General features: G+C 41.0%; 1 protein-coding gene across 2 annotated transcripts; it reads right to left on the bottom strand.

The window, feature by feature from the left end:
• Positions 1 to 684: 684 nt before the first annotated feature.
• Positions 685 to 25,418, bottom strand: LOC115154888 (macrophage colony-stimulating factor 1 receptor 1). 2 transcript variants are annotated; one of them, XM_029701576.1, is made up of 21 exons: positions 25,179 to 25,418; positions 11,856 to 12,122; positions 11,495 to 11,773; positions 11,255 to 11,391; positions 10,950 to 11,118; positions 10,473 to 10,683; positions 10,206 to 10,321; positions 9,954 to 10,065; positions 9,628 to 9,785; positions 9,304 to 9,431; positions 9,086 to 9,212; positions 8,895 to 9,002; positions 8,604 to 8,714; positions 8,312 to 8,492; positions 6,738 to 6,817; positions 2,180 to 2,289; positions 1,955 to 2,077; positions 1,736 to 1,847; positions 1,529 to 1,628; positions 1,329 to 1,434; positions 685 to 886 (listed from the first exon to the last, which is right to left on the bottom strand). In XM_029701576.1, exons 1-21 carry the CDS (start codon positions 25,228 to 25,230, stop codon positions 737 to 739), a joined length of 2,937 nt encoding a protein of 978 aa, XP_029557436.1. In that variant the 5' UTR covers positions 25,231 to 25,418; the 3' UTR covers positions 685 to 736. The 2 variants fall into 2 exon arrangements, with proteins under 2 accessions (XP_029557436.1, XP_029557437.1); XM_029701577.1 differs by having other exon boundaries at positions 11,856 to 12,117; positions 25,179 to 25,416.
• Between the last annotated feature and the right edge of the window lie 604 nt (positions 25,419 to 26,022).

Below are 26,022 nucleotides of genomic sequence, written 5' to 3'. Positions count from 1 at the left end.
TAGACACATCAGACCAAAGGTCAGATTTCCACCGGTCTAATGTCCATTGCTCGTGTTTCTTGGCCCAAGCAAGTCTCTTCTTCTTATTGGTGCCCTTTAGTAAAGGTTTATTTGCAGCAATTTGACCATGAAAGCCTGATTCACGCAGTCTCCACTGTCATTTGGGCTGCAATCAGTTAACTCTAATGAATTTATATTCTGCAGCAGAGGTATCTCTCAGTCTTCCTTACCTGTGGCGGTACCATCTAAACCGCTGTGAAATAACAAAAAAATATTGTATTTTCAGCTGTTTGAAGCTTGTGTACAAAATTGGAAGTGAAAGATGCAAAAACGAAACGTGTGAACGGAAAAGCATAGAAATAGTGCACAGAACAGATCTACTGCTTCTTAGACTTGCTTTCACTGCGAATGACAGATCTATAACTCACATTTCCATGTGAATTTGGTGGGGTCACTCAAAAACGTACATATTGCAGCTTTAAAGATACTTTCACTATATTACCTAATTATGAGCTTTTGGTCATTTGATCAATGATCAAGGCATAACATGATCAAGGCATAAAAGCTTAGTTCCCGATGTTGCTTACTGGCAGTTACTGTATTGGCACTGAAATCATGTTCTGTACCATGAGAATCAAGGCATTTGGATAAACTGGTGTGTGTCCACCCATCTCTTGCCTGTGATTGACAAATATTAATGAGAATGTATAGTCATTGATGATGGTCTGATGTGCTCTCAGCAGATCTGGTAGTTGTTCTTTTTCATCAGGGGCTCCTCCTCTCCCTCCTGGTTCAGTGTCTGATCACAATCCTCATTCATCTTAGCTGGGTCCCCCTGCTCTCCTGCCTCCTGCTGTGGAGTCTTATCCTGCACATTCCTGTAGGTCTGGCAGAAGTCAGGATACTTAGTATCACATTAGAAGTCTTGATGTCCCCAAACCATATTTTCCCACCAAATGATATTCTTCCTCATACTTGTAGTACAGTAGATCTAGCTGTAGGGAATGATTAGAAGTTAATGGAATGCTAAGAGAGAGACTAAACTTAAATATATTTTCTACAGTGAAAGGGGGATACCTAGTCAGTTGTACAACTGAATGCCTTCAACTGAAATGTGTCTTCTGCATTTAACCCTCTGAATCAGAGAGGTGTGGGGGGCTGCCTTAATCGACATCCACGGCGCCCGGGTAACAGTTGCTTAACTGCCTTGCTCATGGGCAGAACGCCAGATTTTTACCTTGTCAGCTCGGGGATTCGATCCAGCAACCTTTCTGTTACTGGCCCAACGCTCTAACCACTAGGCAGTAGGTCACTTAAGTCCATCTTACATGGTCTGGCTGGTCAGGCAGTAGCCTCTGGATAAGTTGGCCGATGGTACTGAAGGTTGGACGCTCTGTTGGTTCCAGGTTCCAGCACATCTTCATGATGGTGTATCTGAGGAGAACAATCCGTTTCAGATAGTGCAGCAGGCTGTCAGGTAATGTCATATCTCTTCGCTGATATACCCATCTTGAAGTATAATACTCACATTTCTGGAGGGGCAAAGTCCGGCTGAGACATGTGGCATCCATCTTTGATCATCTTGTAGAACCGGGTGTCCACCACAACATTAGGGTATGGGCTTTTACCTAGAAATACCAGCCAAACATTTATTTCAGATATTTTATTTGGACACAAACTTTGATTAATTCAACATAAGACAGTATTTTTGTCATCACATGCCAGTGTGACCCACCCAGAGAGAAGATCTCCCACAGCAGTATCCCATAGGACCAGACGTCACTCTGCACTGTGTACACACATTCAAAAATGCTCTCAGGGGCCATCCACTTCACTGGCAGACGGGCCTGGGAATACAATAGTTTTAGAGGTCATCATCATTTCATAGTTCGCAATCATTCAAGGATCGGAGCCTCTAAAACGAAAGTGATTTCTTGATATGTTATTAACTCACGTTTCCTTTCACCACATAGTTGGAGTCATTCTCGATGTCTCTGGCGAGGCCAAAGTCGCAGATCTTAGCCACGCGGCCATCGGTCAAGAGGACGTTCCTAGCCGCCACGTCCCTGTGAATGCACTGCACGAAGACAACATAGGTTTCATTCATATGTACATGTTTGCATCTGCATGTTACACTACATGAGTTATGATATTAATTACATTTGTATTGTTCTATTACATTTTTGGATGCCAGGAAGTCCATTCCCTGAGCCACCTGAGAGGAGAACCTCAACAAGTCTTCTATGTCCAGCGACCAGGTGCCTGTCTCTGGATCCTCACATAGGGAACCTATCAGGAAGAGAGAGAGAGAGTATATGAGACCTAGGGTTGCAAAGGGAGGGCATATTTCAGGTAACCTTCGAAGTTTACCAGTAAACTACTGACATTTTGGAAACATTCAAGGTTTTTTATGGAATTTTAATAACATATAAAAGATATAGAATAATCAAATATAATTGTAATATAACAAATGGAATGACAAAGCTGTAAAACATTATCCTAAATATAACCCATCAACTAAGTGAATACCATTGGTGTTTAACATGAGAGTTTCAGCATGAAATATCCTTTATATATTGCACACGCTTCTATTTATTTTACAATGCCAATAGGTCTTTGTATACATGTTTTGGTGCCAAACTGGTGTCAGTTGTGAAAAATGTAAATCATTGGAAGCGTTGCATAGATATTTGCAAATCGAGACCTTGGGAGAATAAGGATCTATCTGACATTTTGGTCAAAAATGGGTTATTCACATAAAGCTGTTCTTTAGGTGGTTCTTCACATGTGAGATGTCAGATTTGTGAAAAAGTCTATTTACAATGAAAAAAAAAAGTTGTCTGTGCCAACACCTTTGAACTTGGTTCTATAAGGTTCTAGCAGCAATCCAATCCCACAATGCTGGGTTGTAAATAGAAAATAAGTTTATTTATGTTGATGTACTTATTGAGTCATGAAAGAAGAAGACAAAAAAGTTCTGAGATCTGGGACTTGAAAAATACAAATCTCCAACCACACATTTTGCAGATAGAACCTTCATTTTGCAGATAGAACCTTCATTTTGCAGATAGAACCTTCATTTTGCAGATAGAACCTTCATTTTGCAGATAGAACCTTCATTATTCGTATCATAAGTTCTGGTCTGCGTTTGCAAGTATTTCGATTTTTTGGTCTTTATGGTAAAAATAAATAAATGCAGTGGCCTTACAGCTTGTTTAAGCCCATTGGAGAGGCATTGCTATTTTTTTTACATGTTCTATAGCAATATGAAAACCTCCATGGAAGGGGTATTTCACTAAAATAAAAATGTACTATAGTTTATTGATAACTAGCAAATAGTTTACTGATTTCGGGTGTCAGAGACCAGAAAAATATATCACCCAGAGCTAAACTTTAGCAATGTTGCTAGTTTTCCATAGGATATAGAGTATTTGTCAATTTAGTGAACTATCGCTTTAACAAATGTGTGATGAACATTAATAAATACAGTGCCTTCGAAAAGTATTCAGACCCCTCGGCTTTTTCCACATTTTGTTACATTACAGCTTTTTTCTAAAATGGATTAAATTAAAAAAACTCGGTCTACACACAATACCCCATAATGACAAAGCGAAAAAAGTTTAGGTTTACAAATGTATTAAAAATAAAAAACAGATACTTTATTTACATAAGTATTCAGACCCTTCGCTATGACTCGAAATTGAGCTCAGGTGCATCCTGTTTCCATTGATCATCCTTGAGATGTTTCTACAACTTTATTGGAGTCCACCTGTGGTAAATTCAATTGATTGGACATGATTTGGAAAGGCACACACCTGTCTATATAAAGGTCCCACAGTTGACAGTGCATGACAGAGTAAAAACCAAGCAATGAGGTCGAAGAAATAGTCCGTAGAGCTCCGTGACAAGATTGTGTCGAGATACAGATCTGGGAAAGGGTTACTAAAAACTGTCTGCATTATTGAAGGTCCCCAAGAACACAGTGGCTTCCATCATTCTTAAATGGAAGAAGTTTATAACCACCGAGACTCTTCGTAGAGCTGGCCGCCCGGCCAAACTGAGCAATCGGGAGAAGGGCATTTGTCAGGGAGGTGACCAAGAACCCCATAGTCACTCTGATAGAGCTCTAGAATTCCTCTGTGGAGATGGGAGAACCTTCCAGAAGGACAACCATCTCTGCAGCACTCCACCAATCAGGCCTTTATGATAGAGTGGCCAGACAGAAGCCACTCCTCAGTAAAATGCACACGACAGCCCACTTGGAGTTTGCCAAAAGACACCTAAAGACTCAGACCATGAGAAACAATATTCTCTGGTCTGATGAAACCAAGATTGAACTCTTTGGCCTGAATGCCAAGCATTACGGCTGGAGGAAATCTAGCACCATTCCTACGGTGAAGCATGGTGGTGTCAGAATCATGATGTGGGGATGTTTTTCAGCGGCAGGGACTGGGAGACTAGCCAGGATCGAGGGAAAGATGAACCGAGCAAAGTACACAGAGATCCTTCATAAAAACCTGCTCCTTCCAACAGGATAACGACCCTAAGCACACAGCCAAGACAACGCAGGAGTGGCTTCGGGACAAGTCTCTGAATGTTTTTGAGTGGCCCAGCCAGAGCCCTGACTTGAACCCGATCTAACATCTCTGGAGAGACCTCAAAAGAATTGTGCAGCAACACTCCCCATACAACCGACAGAGCTTGAGAGGATCTGCAGAGAAGAATAGGAGAAACTCCTCAAATACAGTTGTGCCAAGTTTGTAGCATCATACGAGGCTGTAATCGCTGCCAAAGGTGCTTCAACAAAGTACTGAGTAAAGGGTCTGAATACTTATGTAAATGTAATATTTACGTTTTTGTTCATATAAATTAGCACACACATTTTTTTTTTGCTTTTTCATTATGGGGTATTGTTTGTAGATTGATGAGGAAAAAACCCAATTTAATCAAATTTAGAATAAGGCTGTAACCTAACAAAATGTGGAACAAGTCAAGGGGTCTGAATAATTTCCGAAAGCGCTGTATATTTTATGTGATTAGAAAGACGTAAGGGTATTATCTTTATTTATTCATTAAATGTCTAATTTTCTATTGTGAAAAAAAAGAAGAAACCTGCACACTGCTCTTGATAGTATCACTGCTCTTTAATAAGTTTACGTATCGGCCTCAAGGCCTTCGTCAGAGCTTTTGGGAGTTTTTTAAAATTAGTACCCTTATGTAGACATAGCCCCACCCACATCCGTTCCACGCATCGAATGGGGTTGGAGTCGAGGAAAAACAAGTAAGGCTACCAAATATAACAATCTGCATTTCATAAATATTCTTATAAAGTGTGTACATAAAACTTATTAAACACGTCTGTAAAACCACAATGAGGACATCGACCTACCAAGCAAGTTTTCATAAATCATTGGGTACAGCGCAAGCAAAACATCAGAGTAATCTGAAATGGGGGCATTCATTTATGTTCACATTTACAACATAACATACGTTGGCATTTCATCATTAAGACTTTTAGGAAATAATGTCTGAAGGGTGAAAATCCCAAAACATTCTCTTTTGCTTAGAGTATTATGTTTATCACCTCCCCTGTCTGATATCTTAACTTTCTCTATGCCACAAAATAAAAAGGTAGAAATGTCATGTTTTAGGTCATTAAATTGTACTGCGACTGGATAATCCCTGTCGTTTCTCCTGATTTGAATTTTTATATTCACAGATTCTCTGTTTGAGAACGAGAGGTTTTATCTACATCAGACAGCCCACATGGACATTTAATCATGTAGATAACATGGGTGGTGTATCACATAATGTAATTTGTTTGTAACCGTTTCCCTGTATGTGGGTGGCAGAACTATTCACACCTCATCCTATTGCTGCACTGTGCGCAACCTCTGCATTTATAGCTACCACTCGGGAGAGGGCGTGAAAGAGCCTGGCTGATTTTATTTTGTGGTTGGCAGTTGGCATGGACCATTTCATCTCGTAAATTGCGACATCTCATATGACAATAAGTGGTAGATTCTTAAATTCAGCTGGCAAAGCTGCGTCCGATGATTAAACATGCCAGTGTTTCTTGACATCTCCCACTTTTTTGTTATGTTCTATTGAAATTGAAAGAATTGTAACATTCTGTATCAAATTGAACCTTATTGTTCTGAAATGTCAATCTGGGTTCAGCCATACGGTTCTATCTGCGATTGCACCCCCCTAGGAAGACTGTTTTACAAACGTCTCAGTATTTTGATACTCTGCACTTAAGGTACTTTAAGGTGAAGACCTGAATTGGTTATGAAAGAAGAATTCACTACAAAACAGTTCTGAGATCTGGGTTGTAAACATTTTGATGCTCAAATTTCTCAGAACTATGCTTTGCGCAGATAGAACCTTAATAGTCCCAACAATAAAATGTCATTGTTGATTAGACGCTTTTTAAAAGAATGAAACCATTTTTTTCTTGAACCATATGGACTATCAACTAGAAACTCATGGACAATATGGACAGATATAAAGATTAAGAAAATATATATTTTATATGATCACATGTTTAAAAGTTATTCAAGTATAAATTACCAAATTTGCAATAGATTACCTGTTAATTACAAAATGTACTGAAAATGCTGGTAACTTTTGTAAATTACCAGTAGTTTTGCAACCTTAAGACTTAGCCGTGTATACTGCTGTTCCACTCCACAAACCTCTCTATGTTACTGTGATGAGTAAAGGATGCTAATTACCCATAGGACAGTGTTTGGGTCTCTGCGCTGGATGCATGTCCAGGTAGTTGTCTGAGCTGGAGCACGAGATCCCACTGTCACTGCAGACACACAGAGGACTGAGAGGTTTGTTCTGTTGTACGGCAGAATTACAGAACAGAATTTTTGTATTTTTTATTTCATCTTTATTTAACCAGGTAGGCTAGTTGAGAACAAGTTCTCATTTACAACTGCAACCTGGCCAAGATAAAGCATAGCAATTCGACACATACAACAGCACACAGTTACACATGGAATAAACAAAACATACAGTCAATAATACAGTGGAACAAAAGAAAACAAAAAGTCTATATACAGTGAGTGCAAAAGAGGTAAGATAAGGGAGTTAAGGCAATAAATAGGCCATGGTGGCAAAGTAATTACAATATAGCAATAAACACTGGAATGGTAGATGTGCAGAAGATGAATGTGCAAGTAGAGATACTGGGGTGCAAAGGAGCAAGATAAATAAATAAATACAGTATGGGGATGAGGTAGGTAGATAGATGGGCTGTTTACAGATGGGCTATGTACAGGTGCAGTGATCTGTGAGCTGGTGCTTAAAGCTAGTGAGGGAGATATGAGTCTCCAGCTTCAGAGATTTTTGCAGTTCGTTTCAGTCATTGGCAGCAGAGAACTGAAAGGAAAGACGACCAAAGGAGGAATTGGCTTTGGGGGTGACCAGTGAGATATACCTGCTGGAGCGCGTGCTACGAGTGGGTGCTGCGATGGTGACCAGTGAGCTGAGATAAGGCGGGGCTTTACCTAGCAGAGACTTGTAGATAACCTGTAGCCAGTGGGTTTGGCGACGAGTATGAAGCGAGGGCCAACCAACGAGAGCGTACAGGTCGCAGTGGTGGGTAGTGTATGGGGCTTTGGTGACAAAACGGATGGCACTGTGATAGACTGCATCCAATTTGTTGAGTAGAGTGTTGGAGGCTATTTTATAGATGACGAATTTCAATAAATTTCAACAAATTCAACAAATTCAAACGACTAAAATGAACGAGTCATGACTCTCGGGTCAGTAAAAAGAGTCGTTCAAAAAGAACGAATTGTTTGCGAACTGCACATCACTACGGAGATGATGTAGTGATACGTAGAAGAAGAGTATTCATGTGCTGATGATGTTTGCTGTGATGGAGCGCTAAGCTTGCAGAGTAAACGTACCCTTTAATTATACCCATTGTGTCCTCATGTACTACATGACAAGGTTACACTACGGTCTACACTATACATATATTCTGTGTAGGCATTATATTGTGTGGTTTCAATGAAAGCATAAAGACCTTGACACGTGTGAAGAGGCATCTTGTTAGAATGTGGATTGTGATACGGCACCACAGAGAGCAATGAATACAATTGGAGCACATGAGGTCACTGACTAGTGGAATACACATTACATAAACCATTTGTGGAGACTGAAACTTTCTTTCACATCTGTTTCTCGTTCTGGTGTGTTTCCACTTAAACAGGAACCGTGTCTCTGCTGGGAGATTGGAAAAAGAAGAGTGAGTTGAGACTAGAGAGGCGTGTTAGTGATCAGTACAGCCTACCTCCTTACACGGGACTCCTGTGCACATGTGTTCTTGTAGTGATCACTGTTCTTTGGAACCCGTGGAACCTCTGGATTCCCTGGTCCGCTCGGGATAGAGTACAGGAACAGCTTGGCCTTGCCATGCAAGAAGTTCAGCAGGTCGCCATAGCTGCAGTACTCCGTGATCATCAGCATTGGGCCTGTGGTCGAACACAATAATGGGATGACCGATTTGGTTAACCAATGACACTCACCAAGTCATGTTGACCTTCTTGTGTGCAAATATAAGTACAGAAAAGAGTTTGTCGCACCTCCTTGAGTACATGCCCCTAACAGGTTAACAATGTTGTCATGAGATCCCAGGTGACTGAGGATCTTCAGTTCTGACATCAGAGCTTCTCTCTCTTCTGAGTGGGCGCTTGCTGAGGAGGAGAAGTAATTTTGTACTGAGGTAGTGCTTCTTCTACGATCGGTACAAGTATTCAATAACAGCAAGTATCCAATAACAGTTATCTATTGTACAATAACTTTGACTTCCTTTTGTAAAGTAAATGCAACGCTGCAGGAAAGATTTTACACACAGTATGAGGAGGCTAACTCACGCTTGAGCATCTTTACTGCCACGCGTGTGGTCATGTTGTCATTGGTCCCCAGACCATAGGCAGTGGCCTCCACTACTTTCCCAAAAGCCCCTGCTCCCAGAATCTGGCCTGGAACACACAGTATTCAGTCAGTCATTACTGTTTAGTGTACTGGTCTCTGTTTTTATCCCCAAAACTGCAATTAAACATACCAAGCCTCAGCTTATCACGAGGGAACTCCCACTTCTTGTTATAAGGAAGTTGTGTAGGATCAATAAAGGTGTAGTTATTCCCGTCATTGGCCTCAATGATCTTCCACCGGACTTCATATTTTGGTTTCTATGAGAGAAAACATATGTTGTGTATTGGTCTAACTGCACATGTCTTTGGACATTGATTGCCAGTGAATGGGCCAGTAAATGCAACTTACCTGCTTGTATTTGTACAGGACAATGACAAGCAGAAGGAACAGAAGGGCTGCTGTGCTGGTGGCTCCAATGAAAGTGGGTGTGAACAGCTTGGACGTTACAAATTCTGGTGAAATCACAGCAGGGACACCTAAGACATAACAAACACATTTGATGCCCTTGAAGTCAGCTCATGACATTATTCAGCACTGAAAAGGGATATTAGAAATAACACTACCTGTAGCTGTTTTAAAACTAGTCATAATGTGACAGAACCAGCGCCATGTGAGAATCTCACAAAACTTTTCTTTGTACAGTATATTGTATATCTGCAAAGGTTGTCTTACGCAATACGAAGATGTCCCGCTCTTTACCAACCAGGTTAAAGGTCACACACTCCACTGTGACCTCCATACTTGAGGGACTGAGGGTCAGCTCACTCTGCACCTCCATGGTGCTGGTGAGAAGAGGCTGCACCTCCACGGTGTCATTATCACCATCACACCTGACAACAGAGGAACATCAGGATGAGCACAGAACAGTGAAACAGCTCTCTCTGCATCTTGTGCCTTGGAAAGATCTTGTTCTATTGCAATCCAGTTAGAGAATCTACAATCAATCAATCAAATGTGTTTTATAAAGCCCTTTCTACATCAGCAGTTTTTACACCTACGTGGTTTTTATTCCTGGGCACTGGTACCAGAGGATTGTGGGAGCTGGGTATCCAGAGGCGGTGCAGGTCAGGGTGGTAACATTCTTCAGTCTGACCATGGCACTGGGTTTCTCTACTCAGTCAGAGAGGGCAAACAGCATCACGCTTTTTAAGTCGGCGTCACATCCTCAGATCGGGTCACAATTGCGGTCCATATTTTCTTGCCAGTTTGAATGTTGATGTGACCGATTACGTTGGAGTGAGATCACTTACGGTAGACTTGAACATTGAAGGTGATGGAGCCGTTGAGGCATGTGCTCCTAGTGTGGAGGGTGTACTGGCCTCTCTCCTCAGACCTCACTCTCTGTAGCAGCAAGCTGCTCTCGTACCTACAGGGTGACCGTATCAGTCGGTTTCAAATAACAGCGCAGTTTCAATAAATAGATTCTGTATTTACTCAGCATCTTTATAAATGATGCGATACAAATATTCAGAATCAGACAAATCATGTCCAGTGAAACTAGAGTGGAAAACAATGACCTGTTATTGTATCGGACGGCCCATGTGTCGTCATGAGTGGAGATGTTGTGATTGTGAGACATGGGGATGTCCCACCACTGCTCCTTGATTTGGGGATACGCTTCGATCTGAATGTTTATCTCAAGGTTTTCTCCTTCGTTCACTTCAACTAAGGAGCCATTTAGGTAGAGATCTGGTGACAGGCGGGGTATGAGCCTAATGTAAGGCTTATCTGATGAGGTGAGAAGGAAAATAGAGAGATAACATTATTGTGACCACGAACTTGAACTAAACTGAAAATTGAGATTGTCACACCCCAATTTCCTTTGAGGATGCTGAGCTGAGTTTCACTTTTTAAACAGGCTTCCGTGTTTGGTGTTTGTGGAAATCAACACTAGCCTCGTACTACCATCCTGATCTTGCAGGCTTACATAACTACTGTATGTTTCTGTGTAGTGAAACATATTAGACACTAGATCAACACTCCCTAATGCTTACCTACAACCTGCAGGTAGGTGGTGGAGCTGTTGAACCCAGCCTCATTTATGGCTGTACAGGTGAAGTTTCCTGTGTGAGACATGGCCACAGCTGGGATAGTCACACTACTGGTGATGTGCACTTGATTAGTCTGGTCCTCTTGTATTATTTTACGTGAGAAGTCCAATGCCTATAAAAACAACACCAACATATCAGTTCAGATCTTCAGAAATATACTGTATCATACAAGTTAAAAGCACACGTCGGTAGAGAAAACACCTATGATTTAATGACAGAAATTGACAATAGGCTACTGTTTAACTGACTTCGAGGGAGGAGTGTTTCCACGTCACGTTGTAGAAGTGGTTAGGGTTGCTGGTGATGCAGAGGATCAGGAGCCGCTCTCCAACAATACGAACATACCCGTCTACCTCAATTAACACAGACGGTGGCAAACGCAACCCTGGAACAGACGAAGAGAAGTGTTTAGACGTGTCGAAATGCTTTGGGGCTAATAACCTCAATGTCCAACAACCACAAATGCACAGGCATCAGCTTCATCTCACTTTGAATGACGAAGATTGGGACAACTTTGGAGACTCTCGTGACCCCATTGATCTTTGCACTGCAGACGTAGTCTGCGCTGTGGCTGGTCAGAAGGTATCGGATGAGGATTCCTCTCTTTGGGTTGACAGTGTAGTTCATGTCGGGGGGTGTAGGGTCTCCGTTGGCCTTACGGACGGATAGGTCGGTGGCTATGGGGTTTGTCAGCTGACAGAGGAGAACATCACTGCCCTCCTTCACATCTCCCAGGGTTCGAGGGGTCACCAAGATGTTATGGGGATCTATAAGGACAATAACACGTGATATATGGTGCATGTGGGTCTTCAGGTTGAGCACTGAATATGACAATACTTACACACTTACCTTTCACATAGATGTGGACCTCTGAGATGAGGTCTGGTTGGTTCTCATACATGCACTTGTATGTGCCAGTGTAGTCTACTGTAAGGCGCCTGGTGGTAATCACACTCCCCAATCTAGTATTCCTCATGAGTTTGAATGCTGTGGTTGACCAGGTGACTGTGCTGTATCCCTCACAGGTCAAGGTGAAAGATGAGGTTCCAATAGGGATAGTCCACTCAGCCTCCCTCAGCACCACCGAGTTCAGCTTGATCACTGGAGGGCTCTGCTCTGTCAACAGGCCGAAGACAGAACCAGGAATAAATAACACACATAATCAAATCTAGCAATCTCGTGCATCATGTCTACAGCAGCTATTCCCAAACTGGGGTACGTGCAATGCTGTCGTTAGTATGCCAAATAAAAATGGGATTCACATTTTCAAACAGTACATTTCTATTTTCCAACGGGGCTATACTTTTGGGTGAGGTTTTTTTCTCGCCTGAGAAGCCTCGTTTCACTGCCAAAAATAAAATGAAACTATCTAGTGTCCAGCGAAATAACAACACTATGTCAAATACAGGTAGCCTAGTCAAATAATTAACATCCAATCACATTAACCGTTACGCTCTCGTGGGAAGCTTCACTCTTGCGCAGACATTTAGAAACGAAACATGACAATTTGAAAAATAAGCCACGGGAGTTTTTTGAGCGAGAATAAAGACGACTTTTGAGTAGTAAGACATGTATAAAAGTAACAGATACCATTAATAAGAAGGGGCTATAAGCGTCTTATATGGTGAGCTACCGAGTGGCTAGGAGAGGCAAGCCCCGAACTATTGTGGAGGACTTAATTCTTCCTGCTGCCGCGAATATGGCTGGGACACTGCTGGGGGAAAAGGCCAAAAAACTATACAGACATTGTCTTCATCAAACAACACTGTTTCACAACGCATCAGTAACATGAAAGGAGATGTTTTGAAACAATTACTGCTTCACATACAAACCAGTGAATTATGTGCGTTACAGCTGGATGAGCCAACAGATGTGTCACGCCTGGCACAGCTCCTGATATATGTCCGTTACGTTAATGGGGGGCGGCAGGTAGCCTAGTGGTTAGAGCGTTGGGCCAGTAACCGAAAGGCTGCTGGATTGAATCCCCGAGCTGACAAGGTAAAAATCTGTCATTCTGGCCCTGAGCAAGGCAGTTAACCCACTGTTCCCCGGGCACCAAAGATGTGGATGTCGATTATGGCAGTCCCCCGCACCTCTCTGATTCAGAGGGGTTGGGTTAAATGCGGAAGACACATTTCAGTTGAAGGCATTTAGTTGTACAACTGACTAAGTATCCCCCTTTGCCCTATTAAGGAAGACATCCTCTTCTGCAAACCACTGGAAACCAGGACAATATGAGAGGATATTTTTAAAGTACTGGACAGCTTTATGACATCAAATGGACTTTGTACTGATGGTGCAAAAGCCATGACAGGAAGACATAGTGGAGTGGTAATGCATGTGCAAGCCGTTGCTCCCGACGCCACTTGGGTACACTGCAGCATCCACCGAGAAGCTCTTGTTGCCAAGGGAATGCCTGACGGCTTGAAAGACGTTTTGGACAATACAGTGAAAATGGTTAACTTTGTTAAAGCAAGGCCCCTGAACTCTCGTGTATTTTCTGCATTATGCAATGATATGGGCAGCGACCATGTAACGCTTTTACAAAATACAGAAGTGCGCTGGTTATCAAGGGGCAAGGTTTTTTAAAATTGAGAGACAAGCTTAAAGTTTTCTTTACTGACCATTTTCACTTGTCTGACTGCTTGCATGATTACGAGTTTCTCACACAACTGGCCTGTCAGGATGATGTTTTTTCTCACCTGAATGATCTTTAATCTAGGATTACAGGGACACTCCCAAACTATATTCAATGTGCGGGACAAAATTGAGGCTATGATTAAGAAGTTGGAGCTCTTTTCTGTCTGTGTTAACTTCACTAGGATAGGGGGAAGCATTCGGAATTTTGGATGAAAAGCATGCCCAAACTAAACTGCCTGCTACTCAGGATATGCATCTAGGATATGCATATAATTGGTAGATTTGGATAGAAAACACTCTGAAGTTTCTAAAACTGTTTGAATGATGTCTGTGTATAACAGAACTTATTTGGCAGGCAAAACCCCGAGGACAAACCAACCAGGATTTTTTATTTTTGAGGTCACTCTCTATTCAATGGCGTTTCATTGGGAATCTAGAATTCTAAGGCAGTTGCTTGCAGTTCCTATTGCTTCCACTGGATGTCAACAGTCTTTAGAAATTGGTGATGTTTTTCCTTTGTGTAATGAAGAAGTAGCCCTGTTCAGAACGAGGGTCGAGGGAAGTGTATTGTTTGATAGAGGCGCGTGACCTGAAAAGCAAGCTCCACTTTGCTTTCCTCCGGTATTGAACGCAGTTTATCCTGTCTTAAATTTGAACGATTATTTTCGTTAACAAAATACCTAAAGTTGTATTAGGAAAGTTGTTTGAAATGTTTGGACAAAGATTACAGGTCAGATATTTTGTAGTCATGTTGCGCGAGTTGGAACGGGTGTATTTTCTGAATCATACGCGCCAAATAAATGGACATTTTGGATAACGACAGAATTTAGCGAACAAAAGGACCATTTGTGATGTTTAATGGACATATTGGAGTGCCAACAGAAGAAGATCTTCAAAGGTAAGGCATGCATTATGTTATTTCTGACTTTTGTGTTGTGCCTGGCGGGTTGAATTATGATTTCATGTGTATGTTTGCTGGGGTGCTGTCCTCAGATAATAGCATGGTTTGCTTTCGCCATAAAGCCTTTTTGAAATTGGACACTGTGGTTGGATTAACAAGAAGTTTATCTTTAAAATGGTGTATAATACTTGTACGTTTGAGGAATAATTATGAGATTTCTGTTGTTTGAATTTGGCGCCCTGCAATTTCACTGGCTGTTGTCGAGGTCCCACATATCCCAGGGAGTTAACAAGGACAACACACAGGTCTTTCCATCATTGTATGATTTTTTGTGTGCAAATGAACTCAAGCTTATGGACAATGTCAAATGTGATATAGCGAAGCACTTGAGTGAGCTGGACACGCAATTACACAGGTACTTTCCCGAAATGGATGACACAAACAACTGGATTCGTTATCTCTTTCATGCCCTGCCTCCAGTTCACTTACCGATATCTGAACAAGAGACCCTCATCGAAATCGCAACAAGCGGTTTTAATCTAATTTAATTTAATCAGAAGCCACTGCCAGATTTCTGGATAGGGCTGCGCTTAGAGATTATTGCCTTGGCAAATGTGATGCCCTTTGCAACCACATACCTATGTGAGAGTGGATTCTTGGCCCTCACTACCATGAGGTAGAGGCACAGACTGTGTGTGGAAAATGATTTAAGACTGAGACTCTCCAATATAACCCAACATTGCAGAGTTATGTTCTCATTAACCTGTGGTGAGTTATTCACAATTTTTGATGAACAAATAAGGTTTTATATGTAAGATGGTTAAATAAAGAGCAAAATTATTGATTATTATTATTATATTATTATTTGTGCCCTTGTCCTATAAGAGCTCTTTGTCACTTCCCACGAGCCGGGTTGTGACAAAAACTAGCCCTCATTCTTATGTTTAATAAATGTATCGTATTGTGTGTGTGTGGCAGGCTTACAATGATGACAAAAAACAACATTTGAGAGTCCGCTGACCCTGGATCTAGAGGGGGTACGCAGCTGGAGGTTGAATGTTTGAAGGGGTACGGGACTATAAAAGGTTTGGGAACCACTGGTCTACGGTAATGATATACTTCACATTTGAATTATCACATTTGTAACTGCAATACCTACAGTACAGTGCATTCGGAAAGTATTCAGACCCCTTGACTTTTTCCACATTTTGTTACGTTAATAATTTCCCTTATCTATCTACACACAATACCCCATAATGACGAAGCAAAAACAGGTTTTTAGACATTTTTACAAATGTATTAAAAATAAAAAACAGATACCTTATTTATAAAAGTATTCAGACCCTTTGCTTTGAGACTCGACATTGAGCTCAGGTGCATCCTGTTTCCATTGATCATCCTTGAGATGGTAAATTTGATTGATTGGACATGATTTGAAAAGGCACACACCTGTCTATATAAGGTCCCACAGTTGACAATGCATGTCAGAGCAAAAACCAAGCCATGAGGTCAAAGGAATTGTCCATAGAACTCTGAGACAGGATTGTGTCGAGGCACAGATATGGGGAATGGTACCAAAACATGTCTGCAGCATTGAAGGTCCCCACGAACACAGTGGCCTCCATCATTCTTAAATGGAAGAAGTTTGGAACCACCAAGACTTTCAGCTTTAATTTGAGGGTATTTAACATCCAAATCGGGTGAACGGTGTGACAATTACAGCACTTTTTATATTTTACATTTACATTTTAGTCATTTAGCAGACGCTCTTATCCAGAGCGACTTACAGTAGTGAATGCATACATTTCATACAATTTCATACATATCATACTTTTTTTTTTTTTTTTTTTTCTGTGCTGGCCCCCCGTGGGAATCGAACCCACAACCCTGGTGTTGTAAACACCATGCTCTACCAACTGAGCTACAGGGAAGGCTATATGTGGTCACCCCCTTTTTAAGGGACCAAAAGTAATTGTAATAAAGTAATTAGGCTGAAAAATCTAAACAAACCTGTCAGAGAGATAGCTAAAACATTAGGTGTGGCCAAATCAACTATTTGGTACATTCTTAAAAAGAAAGAACGCACTGGTGAGCTCAGGAACACCAAAAGGCCTGGAAGACCACAGAAAACAACTGTGGTGGGTGACAGAAGAATTCTTTCCTTGGTGAAGAAAAAACACCTTCACAACAGTTGGCCAGATCAAGAACACCCTCCAGGTTGGAGGCGTATCTCTGTCAAATTCAACATTCAAGAGAAGACTTCACTAAAGTAAAGACAGAGGGTTTACCACAAGATGTAAATCATTGTTAAGCCTCAAAAACAGAAAGACCAGATTAGAGTTAGCTAAAAAACATATTTAAAAAAAAGCCTGTACAGTTCTGGAACAATATCCTATGGACAGATGAGACAAAAATCCACTTGTACCAGAATGATAGGAAGAGAAGAGTATGGAGAAGGGAAGGTACTGCTCATGATCCGAAGCATACCACCACATCTGTGAAGCATGGAGGAGGTAGTGGTATGGCGTGGGCATGTACGGCTGCCAATGGAACTGGTTCCCTTGTATTTATTGATGATGTGACTACTGAAAAAAGCAGCAGGGTGAATACTGAAGTGTTTAGGGCTATATTATCTGCTCAGATTCAGCCAAATGCTTCAGATCTCATTGGACGGCGCATGGACGATGACCCCGAAGCATACTGCGAATGCAACCCAATACTTTTTTAAGGCAAAAAAGTGGAATGTTCTGCAATGGCCAAGTCAATCCCCTGACCAAAATCCAACTGAGCATGCATTTCACTTGCTGAAGGCAAAACTGAAGGCAAAACGCCCCAAGTACAAGCAGGATCTGAAGACAGCTGCAGTAAAGGCCTGGCAGAGCATCACCAGGGAAGAAACCCAGGATCTGGTGATGTCTATGGGTTCTAGACTTCAGGCAGTCATTGACTGCAAAGGATTTGCTACCAAGTATTAAAACTCACAATTTAATTTATGATTATGTTAGTTTGTCCAATTACAGTTGAAGTTGGAAGTTTACATACACTTAGGTTGGAGTCATTAAAACTCATTTTTCAACCACTATACAAATTTCTTGTTAACAAACTATAGTTTTGAAAAGTCGGTTAGGACATCTACTTTGTGCATGACACAAGTCATTTTTCCAACAATTGTTTACAGACAGATTATTTCACTAATAATTCACTGTATCACAAATCCAGTGGGTCAAAAGTTTACATACACTAAGTTGACTGTGCCTTTAAACAGCTTGGAAAATTCCAGAAAATGATGTCATGGCTTTAGAAGCTTCTGATAGGCTAATTGACATCATTTGAGTCAATTAGAGGTGTACCTGTGGATGTATTTCAAGGCCTACCTTCAAACTCAGTGCCTCTTTGCTTGACATCATGGGAAAATCTCAAGAAATCAGCCAAGACCTCGTAAAATAATTGTAGACCTCCACAAGTCTGGTTCATCCTTGGGAACAATTTCCAAATGCCTGAAGGTACCACGTTCATCTTTACAAACAACAGCAAAGGACCAGATGCTGGAGGAAACAGGTACAAAAGTATCTATATCCACAGTAAAACGAGTCCTATATTGACATAACTTGAAAGGCCGCTCAGCAAGGAAGAAGCCACTGCTCCAAAACCGCCATAAAAAAAGCCAGACTACGGTTTGCAACTGCACATGGGGACAAAGATTGTACTTTTTGGAGAAATGTCCTCTGGTCTGATGAAACAAAAGTAGAACTGTTTGGCCATAATGACCATCGTTATGTTTGGAGGAAAAAGGGGGAGACTGTAGGCAAGCCAAAGAACACCATCCCAACCATGAAGCATGGGGGTGGCAGCATTATGTTGTGGGGGTGCTTTGCTGCAGGAGGGACTGGTGCACTTTACAAAATAGATGGCATCATGAGGAAGGACAATTCTGTGGATATATTGAAGCAACATCTCAAGACATCAGTCAGGAAGTTAAAACCTCTCTGGGGTATGTGGGACGATTTCGTCCCACCTACGTAACAGCTACTGAAATTCCAGTGGCGCGATTTTTGAATCGTTAGAAATACTATTACTTCAATTTCTCAAACATATGACTATTTTACAGCTATTTAAAGACAAGAATCTTGTTAATCTAACCCCACTGTCCGATTTCAAAAAGGCTTTACAACGAAAGCAAAACATTAGATTATGTCAGCAGAGTGCCCAGCCAGAAAAAATCAGACAGCCATTTTTCAAGCTAGCATATCATGTCACATAAACCCAAACCACAGCTAAATGCAGCACTAACCTTTGATGATCTTCATCAGATGACACACCTAGGACATTGTGTTATACAATACATGCATGTCTGTTCATTCAAGTTCATATTTATATCAAAAAACAGCTTTTTGCATTAGCATGTGACGTTCAGAAAACGCATAACCCCCGGCAAACTTCCGTTGAATTTACTAACAGTTTGCTAAATTACTCACGATAAACGTTCACAAAAAGCATAACAATTATTTTAAGAATTATAGATACATTACTCCTCTATGCACTCGATATGTCCGATTTTAAAATAGCTTTTCGGATGAAGCACATTTTGCAATAATCTAAGTACATAGCCCGGCATTACAGGGCTAGCTATTTAGATACCCACCCAGGTCAGCATCCACCAAAATCACATTTCCTATAAGAAAAATGTTCTTACCTTGCTTGTTCTTCATCAGAATACACTGCCAGGACTTCTACTTCAATAACAAATGTTGGTTTGGTCCCAAATCATCCATCGTTATATCCAAACAGCGACGTTTTGTTCGTGAGTTCTAGAATGCTTCTTCACGGTCTCGCGCATGGCGCATTGGCGTGTCAAAAATGTCTAAATATTCCATTACCGTACTTCGAAGCATGTCAACCGCTGTTTAAAACCAATTTTTATGCCATTTATGTCGTAGAGAAGTGATAATATTCCGACCGGGAGTATGCATTGAGCCTAAACAGCCGAATAAAATTTCTCCTCGGGAGCGACTCATGCACGCGCATCATTCAAAGGTCCTCTGAGCATCCACTTACAAAAGGCGATAATCTGTTTCAACCTGAGGCTCCCTCGTAAACCTTCAGTTATTTCGCGGGCTCTGAGAGCCTATTGGAGCCCTGGGAATTGTCACGTTACAGCTAAGATCCTTACTTTTCAATAAAAAGATGCAAGACGCACGACTCCTTGTCAGACAGGGTATTTCCTGCTTGAAACCTTGTCAGGTTTTTGCCTGCCATAGGAGTTCTGTTATACTCACAGACACCATTCAAACAGTTTTAGAAAATTCAGAGTGTTTTCTATCCAAACCTGAACAATAATATGCATATTCTAGCTTCTGAGTTGGTGTAGGAGGCAGTTAAAAATGGGAACATATTTTTTCCAAAATTCTCAATACTGCCCCCTACCCCAAACAGGTTAAAGCTTGTTCGCAAATGGATCTTCCAAATGGACAATGACCCCAAGCATACTTCCAAATTTGTGGCAAAATGGCTTAAGGACAACAAAGTCAAGGTATTGGAGTGGCCATCACAAAGCCCTGACCTCAATCCTATAGAAAATGTGTGGGCAGAACTGAAAAAGCACGTGCGAGCAAGGAGGCCTACAAACCTGACTCAGTTACACCAGCTCTGTCAGGAGGAATTGGCCAAAATTCACACAACTTATTGTGAGAAGCTTGTGGAAGGCTACCCGAAACGTTTGACCCAAGTTAAAGAAATTAAAGGCAATGCTACCAAATACTAATTGAGTGTATGTAAACTTCTGACCCACTGGGAATGTGATGAAAGAAATAAAATCTGAAATAAATAATTCTCTCTGCTATTATTCTGATATTTCACATTCTTAAAATAAAGTGGTGATCCTAATTGACCTAAAACAGGGATTTTTTTACTAGGATTAACCTGTTTAGGATAGGGGGCAGTATTTTCAAGGCCTAGGATAAAAAACGTACCCGATTTAATCTGGTTATTACTCCTGCCCAGAAACTAGAATATGCATATAATTATTTGATTTGGATAGAAAACACCTTAAAGTTTCTAAAACTGTTTGAATGGTGTCTGTGAGTATAACAGAACTCATATGGCAGGCCAAAACCTGAGAAGATTCTATATGGGAAGTGCCCTGTCTGACCATTTCTTGGCCTTCTGTAGCCTCTTTATCGAAAATAGAGGATCTCTGCTGTAACGTGACATTTTCTAAGGCTCCCATAGGCTCTCAGAAGGCGCCAGAACTCTGCAGTCCCTGGGCGAAAAACAGTAGGGCTTTTGGAAAGTGGTCGTTCTGAGAACAATGACACTGGCGTGCGCGCATGCATGTGAACTCCATTTTCTATTTTCAGTGTTTGAACGAAACAAGGTCTCCCGGTTGGAATATTATCGCTATTTTACGAGAAAAATCGCATAAAAATTGATTTTAAACAGCGTTTGACATGCTTCGAAGTACGGTAATGGAATATTTTGACATTTTTTGTCACGATACACGCCGGCGCGTCACCCTTCGGATAGTGTCTTGAACGCAAGAACAAAACGCAGCTATTTGGATATAACTATGGATTATTTGGAACCAAAACAACATTGGGTGTAGAAGTAGAAGTCCTGGGAGTGCATTCTGACAAAGAACAGCAAAGGTAATCCAATTTTTCTTATAGTAAATCTGAGTTTGGTGAGTGCCAAACTTGGTGGGTGTCAAAATAGCTAGCCATGATGGCCGGGCTATCTACTCAGAATATTGCAAAATGTGCTTTCACCGAAAAGCTATTTTAAAATCGGACACCGTGAATGCATAAAGGAGTTCTGTATCTATAATTCTTAAAATAATTGTTGTGTTTTTTGTGAACGTTTATCGTGAGTAATTTAGTAAATTCACCGGAAGTTTTCGGTGGGTATGCTAGTTCTGAACGTCACATGCTAATGTAAAAAGCTGGTTTTTGATATAAATATGAACTTGATTGAACAAAACATGCATGTATTGTATAACATAATGTCATAGGAGTGTCATCTGATGAAGATCATCAAAGGTTAGTGCTGCATTTAGCTGTGGTTTTGGTTTTAGTGACATTATATGCTAGCTTGAAAAATGGCTGTGTGATTATTTCTGGCTGGGTACTCTCCTGACATAATCTAATGTTTTGCTTTCGTTGTAAAGCCTTTTTGAAATCGGACAATGTGGTTAGATAAAGGAGAGTCTTGTCTTTAAAATGGTGTAAAATAGTCATATGTTTGAAAAATTGAAGTTTTGGGATTTTTGAGGTGTTTGTAATTCGCGCCACGCTCTATCATTGGATATTGGTGAGGCGTTCCGCTAGCGGAACATCTAAATGTAAGAGGATAAATGTCAGGAATTGTGAAAACTGAGTTCAAATGTATTTGGCTAAGGTGTATGTAAACTTCTGACTTCAACTGTACACTGGTGCAACGACTGTGCTTTTTTTTTGACGAATGCACTTTTGTTATAAATGTATATAAATGGTTATAATTCCTACACGGTTCATACAATAATTCTGGCAAAACCCTTAAATTAGAGATGCAAGTCTAAACTTAAAGCGCATCTTGATTCTTTCCTTTCAAATCCATTGTTGTGGCGTACAGAGCCAAAATGATGGACCTGACTGTATATGTATTTAATGGTTAAGGTCTATCTAGCCACTCTTTCGTCCTGTCATATAGACTTTTGACAATAACACGGTGGGATAACACCCCTTGTTATGTTGTTTCATTAAGTCCAGTTTCCGAGCCTTGAGCCGCGTCTTGGGATCTGTCTATTGTGCTTGAGGGTATTTCACAGCAGCCTTTTGAGCCTCTGGAACGCGTTGAGAGTTATCTCTCCTTCAAGACCGCTTTACTTTTAGCCTTTATGGCCATAAAGCGAATGAGTGAGCTGCTTGCACTTTTAGTTCACCGTTCATGCCTACAGTTTGCCACTGGGTTTTACAAGGTTCCCTTGTCGCCTAACCCTGCCTTTATGCCTAAGGTCAGCGACAATTAGAATTGTTTTGCCTTGGCGCATGTGGCTTTCTACCTGCCTTCCATTCAGTTTTACGGAAGATGAGTGTCTGTACCATTTGTGTCCAGTACGCGCATTGCACATATTCTTGATAGAACAAGAGCATTGCGCAAGAGGAGTCAACTCTTTGTGTCCTGGGCCCTGCAAGGGGAGGCCCCTCTCTTGTCAACGGTTATCACATTGGATTGTGGAAGCTATTATATTGGCCTATAATAGCAAGCAGTTACAGCCTCCGAAAGGTCTGAGGGCTTGTTGGGCATCGTTCAAGAGTATCTCCTTACAGGAGATTTGCAATGTGGCTTGTCGGGCATCATCTCCTCATACTTTTGTGAGGTTCTACTGGCTAGACGTCACTGCGCCTTCTTTGGCACATACCGTCCTGTGTCAGGGCCTCTGAGGGTTGGCTCTGTCACGCTCGTCGTAAGAACTGGACCAAGGCGCAGCGTACGTAGCGTTCCACATCTTTATTATGAAGTGAAACTTCAGCAAATACAAAACAAACGAACAAACGAAACGTGACGTTCTGGAGTGCTCACAGGCAACTACACAAAAACAAAACAAGATCCCACAAAACACAGTGGAGAAATGGCTGCCTAAATATGATCCCCAATCAGAGACAACGATAAACAGCTGCCTCTAATTGGGAACCCTACCAGGCCAACATAGAAATAGAACAACCTAGATTACCCACCCTAGTCACACCCCGACCTAACCAACATAGAGAATAAAAGGCTGTCTATGGTCAGGGCATGACAGGCATGTGGAGACTACCTGGCTTTGGAAGAGCATGTTTGCCATACGGAGTTGGCCATATCCCACGTGAGATATTGAAAGAGATATTATGAGATTCAGGTGAATCCCATATGTGAGATATCTCACTCATAATATCAGAGAACCTGGGTTACGAGAGTAACCTTGACTTATATTCACATTATTTGAGTATCAGACTGTGATTGGTTTATCACCTAATTGTTAACCTTGAGTCGATGTCCGTGCCCCCATTGTTGCATTCGATTAGACATTGTTGCATTGGATTAGATACAAAGTATCTAAAATGAGAAAAACATTTCGAGACTGTGGTTTCTCACTCTACTATATGCCATCTCAGCCTTGAGGCTGCGTGACTATCAGCAGGTACAGGCAGTTCTCATCCTGAGAATTAAAGAAGTACATTTCCATTACCCAGTACTTTTCCATCATTGCGCATTGCAAGCATACAAAGGTTATCACATATATACAGTAATCATGGCATTGGGGTATCCCCACACCCGACCCCCAGGGTAACCCCCAACAGTGAAAACAAAGACATTTTGTGGTGAGTGAAGACATCCCATTTTAATTCATGGCAACAAACCTGCAATAATAATTGTAATTTGTTTTACTGTACATCATAGTATTTCACTTTTTTGTGTGTAAAATACTAAAATGGGCATCAAACAATCCCCTTACTTTAAGTCAGTGAATTACATCTTCTTGAATTTCTCCTCTGTCAGGAATGATGCCAACACTTGAGTACCAAAGTTATGTCATTTGCTGTTACTGACATGATAACATTGTATCATAATGGTGAATGATGAGTTACTTCAATGGTAATGCCTTAGAAATCATCCATAGAAAAAAGGAATGATTCAAGGAAAATGTAATTTCTCGGTGTGCACCAACGTCAACAGTGAGAATTACTTACCAATTAAGGCATTTGTCTGTTTCATATTTGTTCTGTTGTTTTTTTTAGGGAGAAAGGGGAAATGAGAGTGTGCCTGAGCCGGTTTGACCCGTGTCTTTGTGTGTGTGGAAATGGTTGAAACGAAACCCCACATAGCGTCTAGTTCCAGGAAACACATTGGGCTGGGGACCTGTTTAGGCGGATCGTGGTCTTTGGGGGCCTGTTTCCCATTCTCACTCGTACTTCTGCTTTTTATGGGGATGTGGGGAAGTGAGGGGGGGGGGGGCTCACCAGGAACTGGACAGGTCCCGTTAGCTCTGCCCACCCCCCAGCTCTCAGATGTCAGAACTCACAAAGCCAACTAAACACCTGTTCTCACTGTAACAGTCTTCACTAACACAGAACACCTCAAAGTCACTATCAACTTGAGTAAAAATTCTGTTACACCCATAGTTAGATTTTTATGTTTTGTCATAAACCTTTAATTAAGACAAAACATAATGTATCTATATTGTAGAATATGTCAAATATAATACAACCACACAGAATATTGTGGGTTTTTATGTGTGTTATAAATTCATTAGAAACTTCAGAAACACTTTATATGAAAGATACACTTTTGGATGACTTTTGTGAATGATGTAATGACAATTTATCTGTGCAAAATACAGTATGATTTTTTTTACATCAAAATAACTCATGACACATTTATTACACATTTTAGTGAATATTAACAGAACCATATGATTTTAAATTAGGTCTTGTTGGTTAAGAAATCCCAATTATTTGGATAACAAAAGCTGCGTTTAAGCAGGCAGCCCAATTATTTTGCCCAGTTATTGCCAAATGATCTGATCTGATTGGTCAAAAGACAAATTACGCAGCCATAGGAGCTGATTTTCAACTACTTACAGTATTACTAGGGTAGCATTTGATTCACGTGCTTACCTTGGGCTGTGCAGCAGACCATGATGCCCAGGAGAAGGGTTAGGAAGAGCATCTTCTGTCCCTCTCACTGCCTCTGTATGTCTCTGACTGCTCTGTCTCTCTGTGTAAATGTCTGTCCTCTCTACTCAAGGGTAGTTAAGGAACTGGTTGATTGGTGTGGCTTCTCAGTCCTTATAGCCTAATGTCATCAGAACTTCCCCTTACTCACCTCGCACAGTGCATACAGCCAGTACATGTTAAAGTAGTTTGGGTTTTCTTTCATTCTTTTGATGGACGAGTCAATGAGTACGGTTATGTGCACACAATAATGCGATTCTTGTGAATAGTCAGATTAATATAATAGTTTGATTTAAAAGTTAACAAGCTTTGCAAGAAGAAGGATTTCCATAATAATCCTGTTTTACATGGACACATCTGAAATCAGGCTACCTGACGGGACTTTTGATAAATGCAGAAAATCACCAATCAAAATAAACGTTCTACCACAGCGCCCATGTTATTTTTGGGAAGAATATTTGATTCTGAGTTAGGAAACATAATGTTTGTATGTGAAAACTATTTCTAAGATGCACACTTTCAGCTATTTCGAGCTCACTTCTGTTGTGCAAAAGAAAGAAGTTTGCGCTGCTTGTGCTAGCACATGCGCAGATCAAGTACGCCGTTATAATTCTGATTTAATGCTTTTACATGTAAGGGACGAACACTGACGTTCTGTACATTACCTTGTAAATAATGGACTACACGGCGTGACGAGGCGGAGCCAAGTCTCGTTGCGGAGTTCCTTTGTACAGAACCGAGGTATTTACATTTACATTTACATTTTAGTCATTTAGCAGACGCTCTT

Source organism: Salmo trutta, chromosome 19, assembly GCF_901001165.1.
Source record: "Salmo trutta chromosome 19, fSalTru1.1, whole genome shotgun sequence".
Taxonomy (NCBI): domain Eukaryota; kingdom Metazoa; phylum Chordata; class Actinopteri; order Salmoniformes; family Salmonidae; genus Salmo; species Salmo trutta.
Note: the sequence above shows the minus strand (reverse complement) of the source record. Positions and strands in the feature narration are given on the sequence as shown.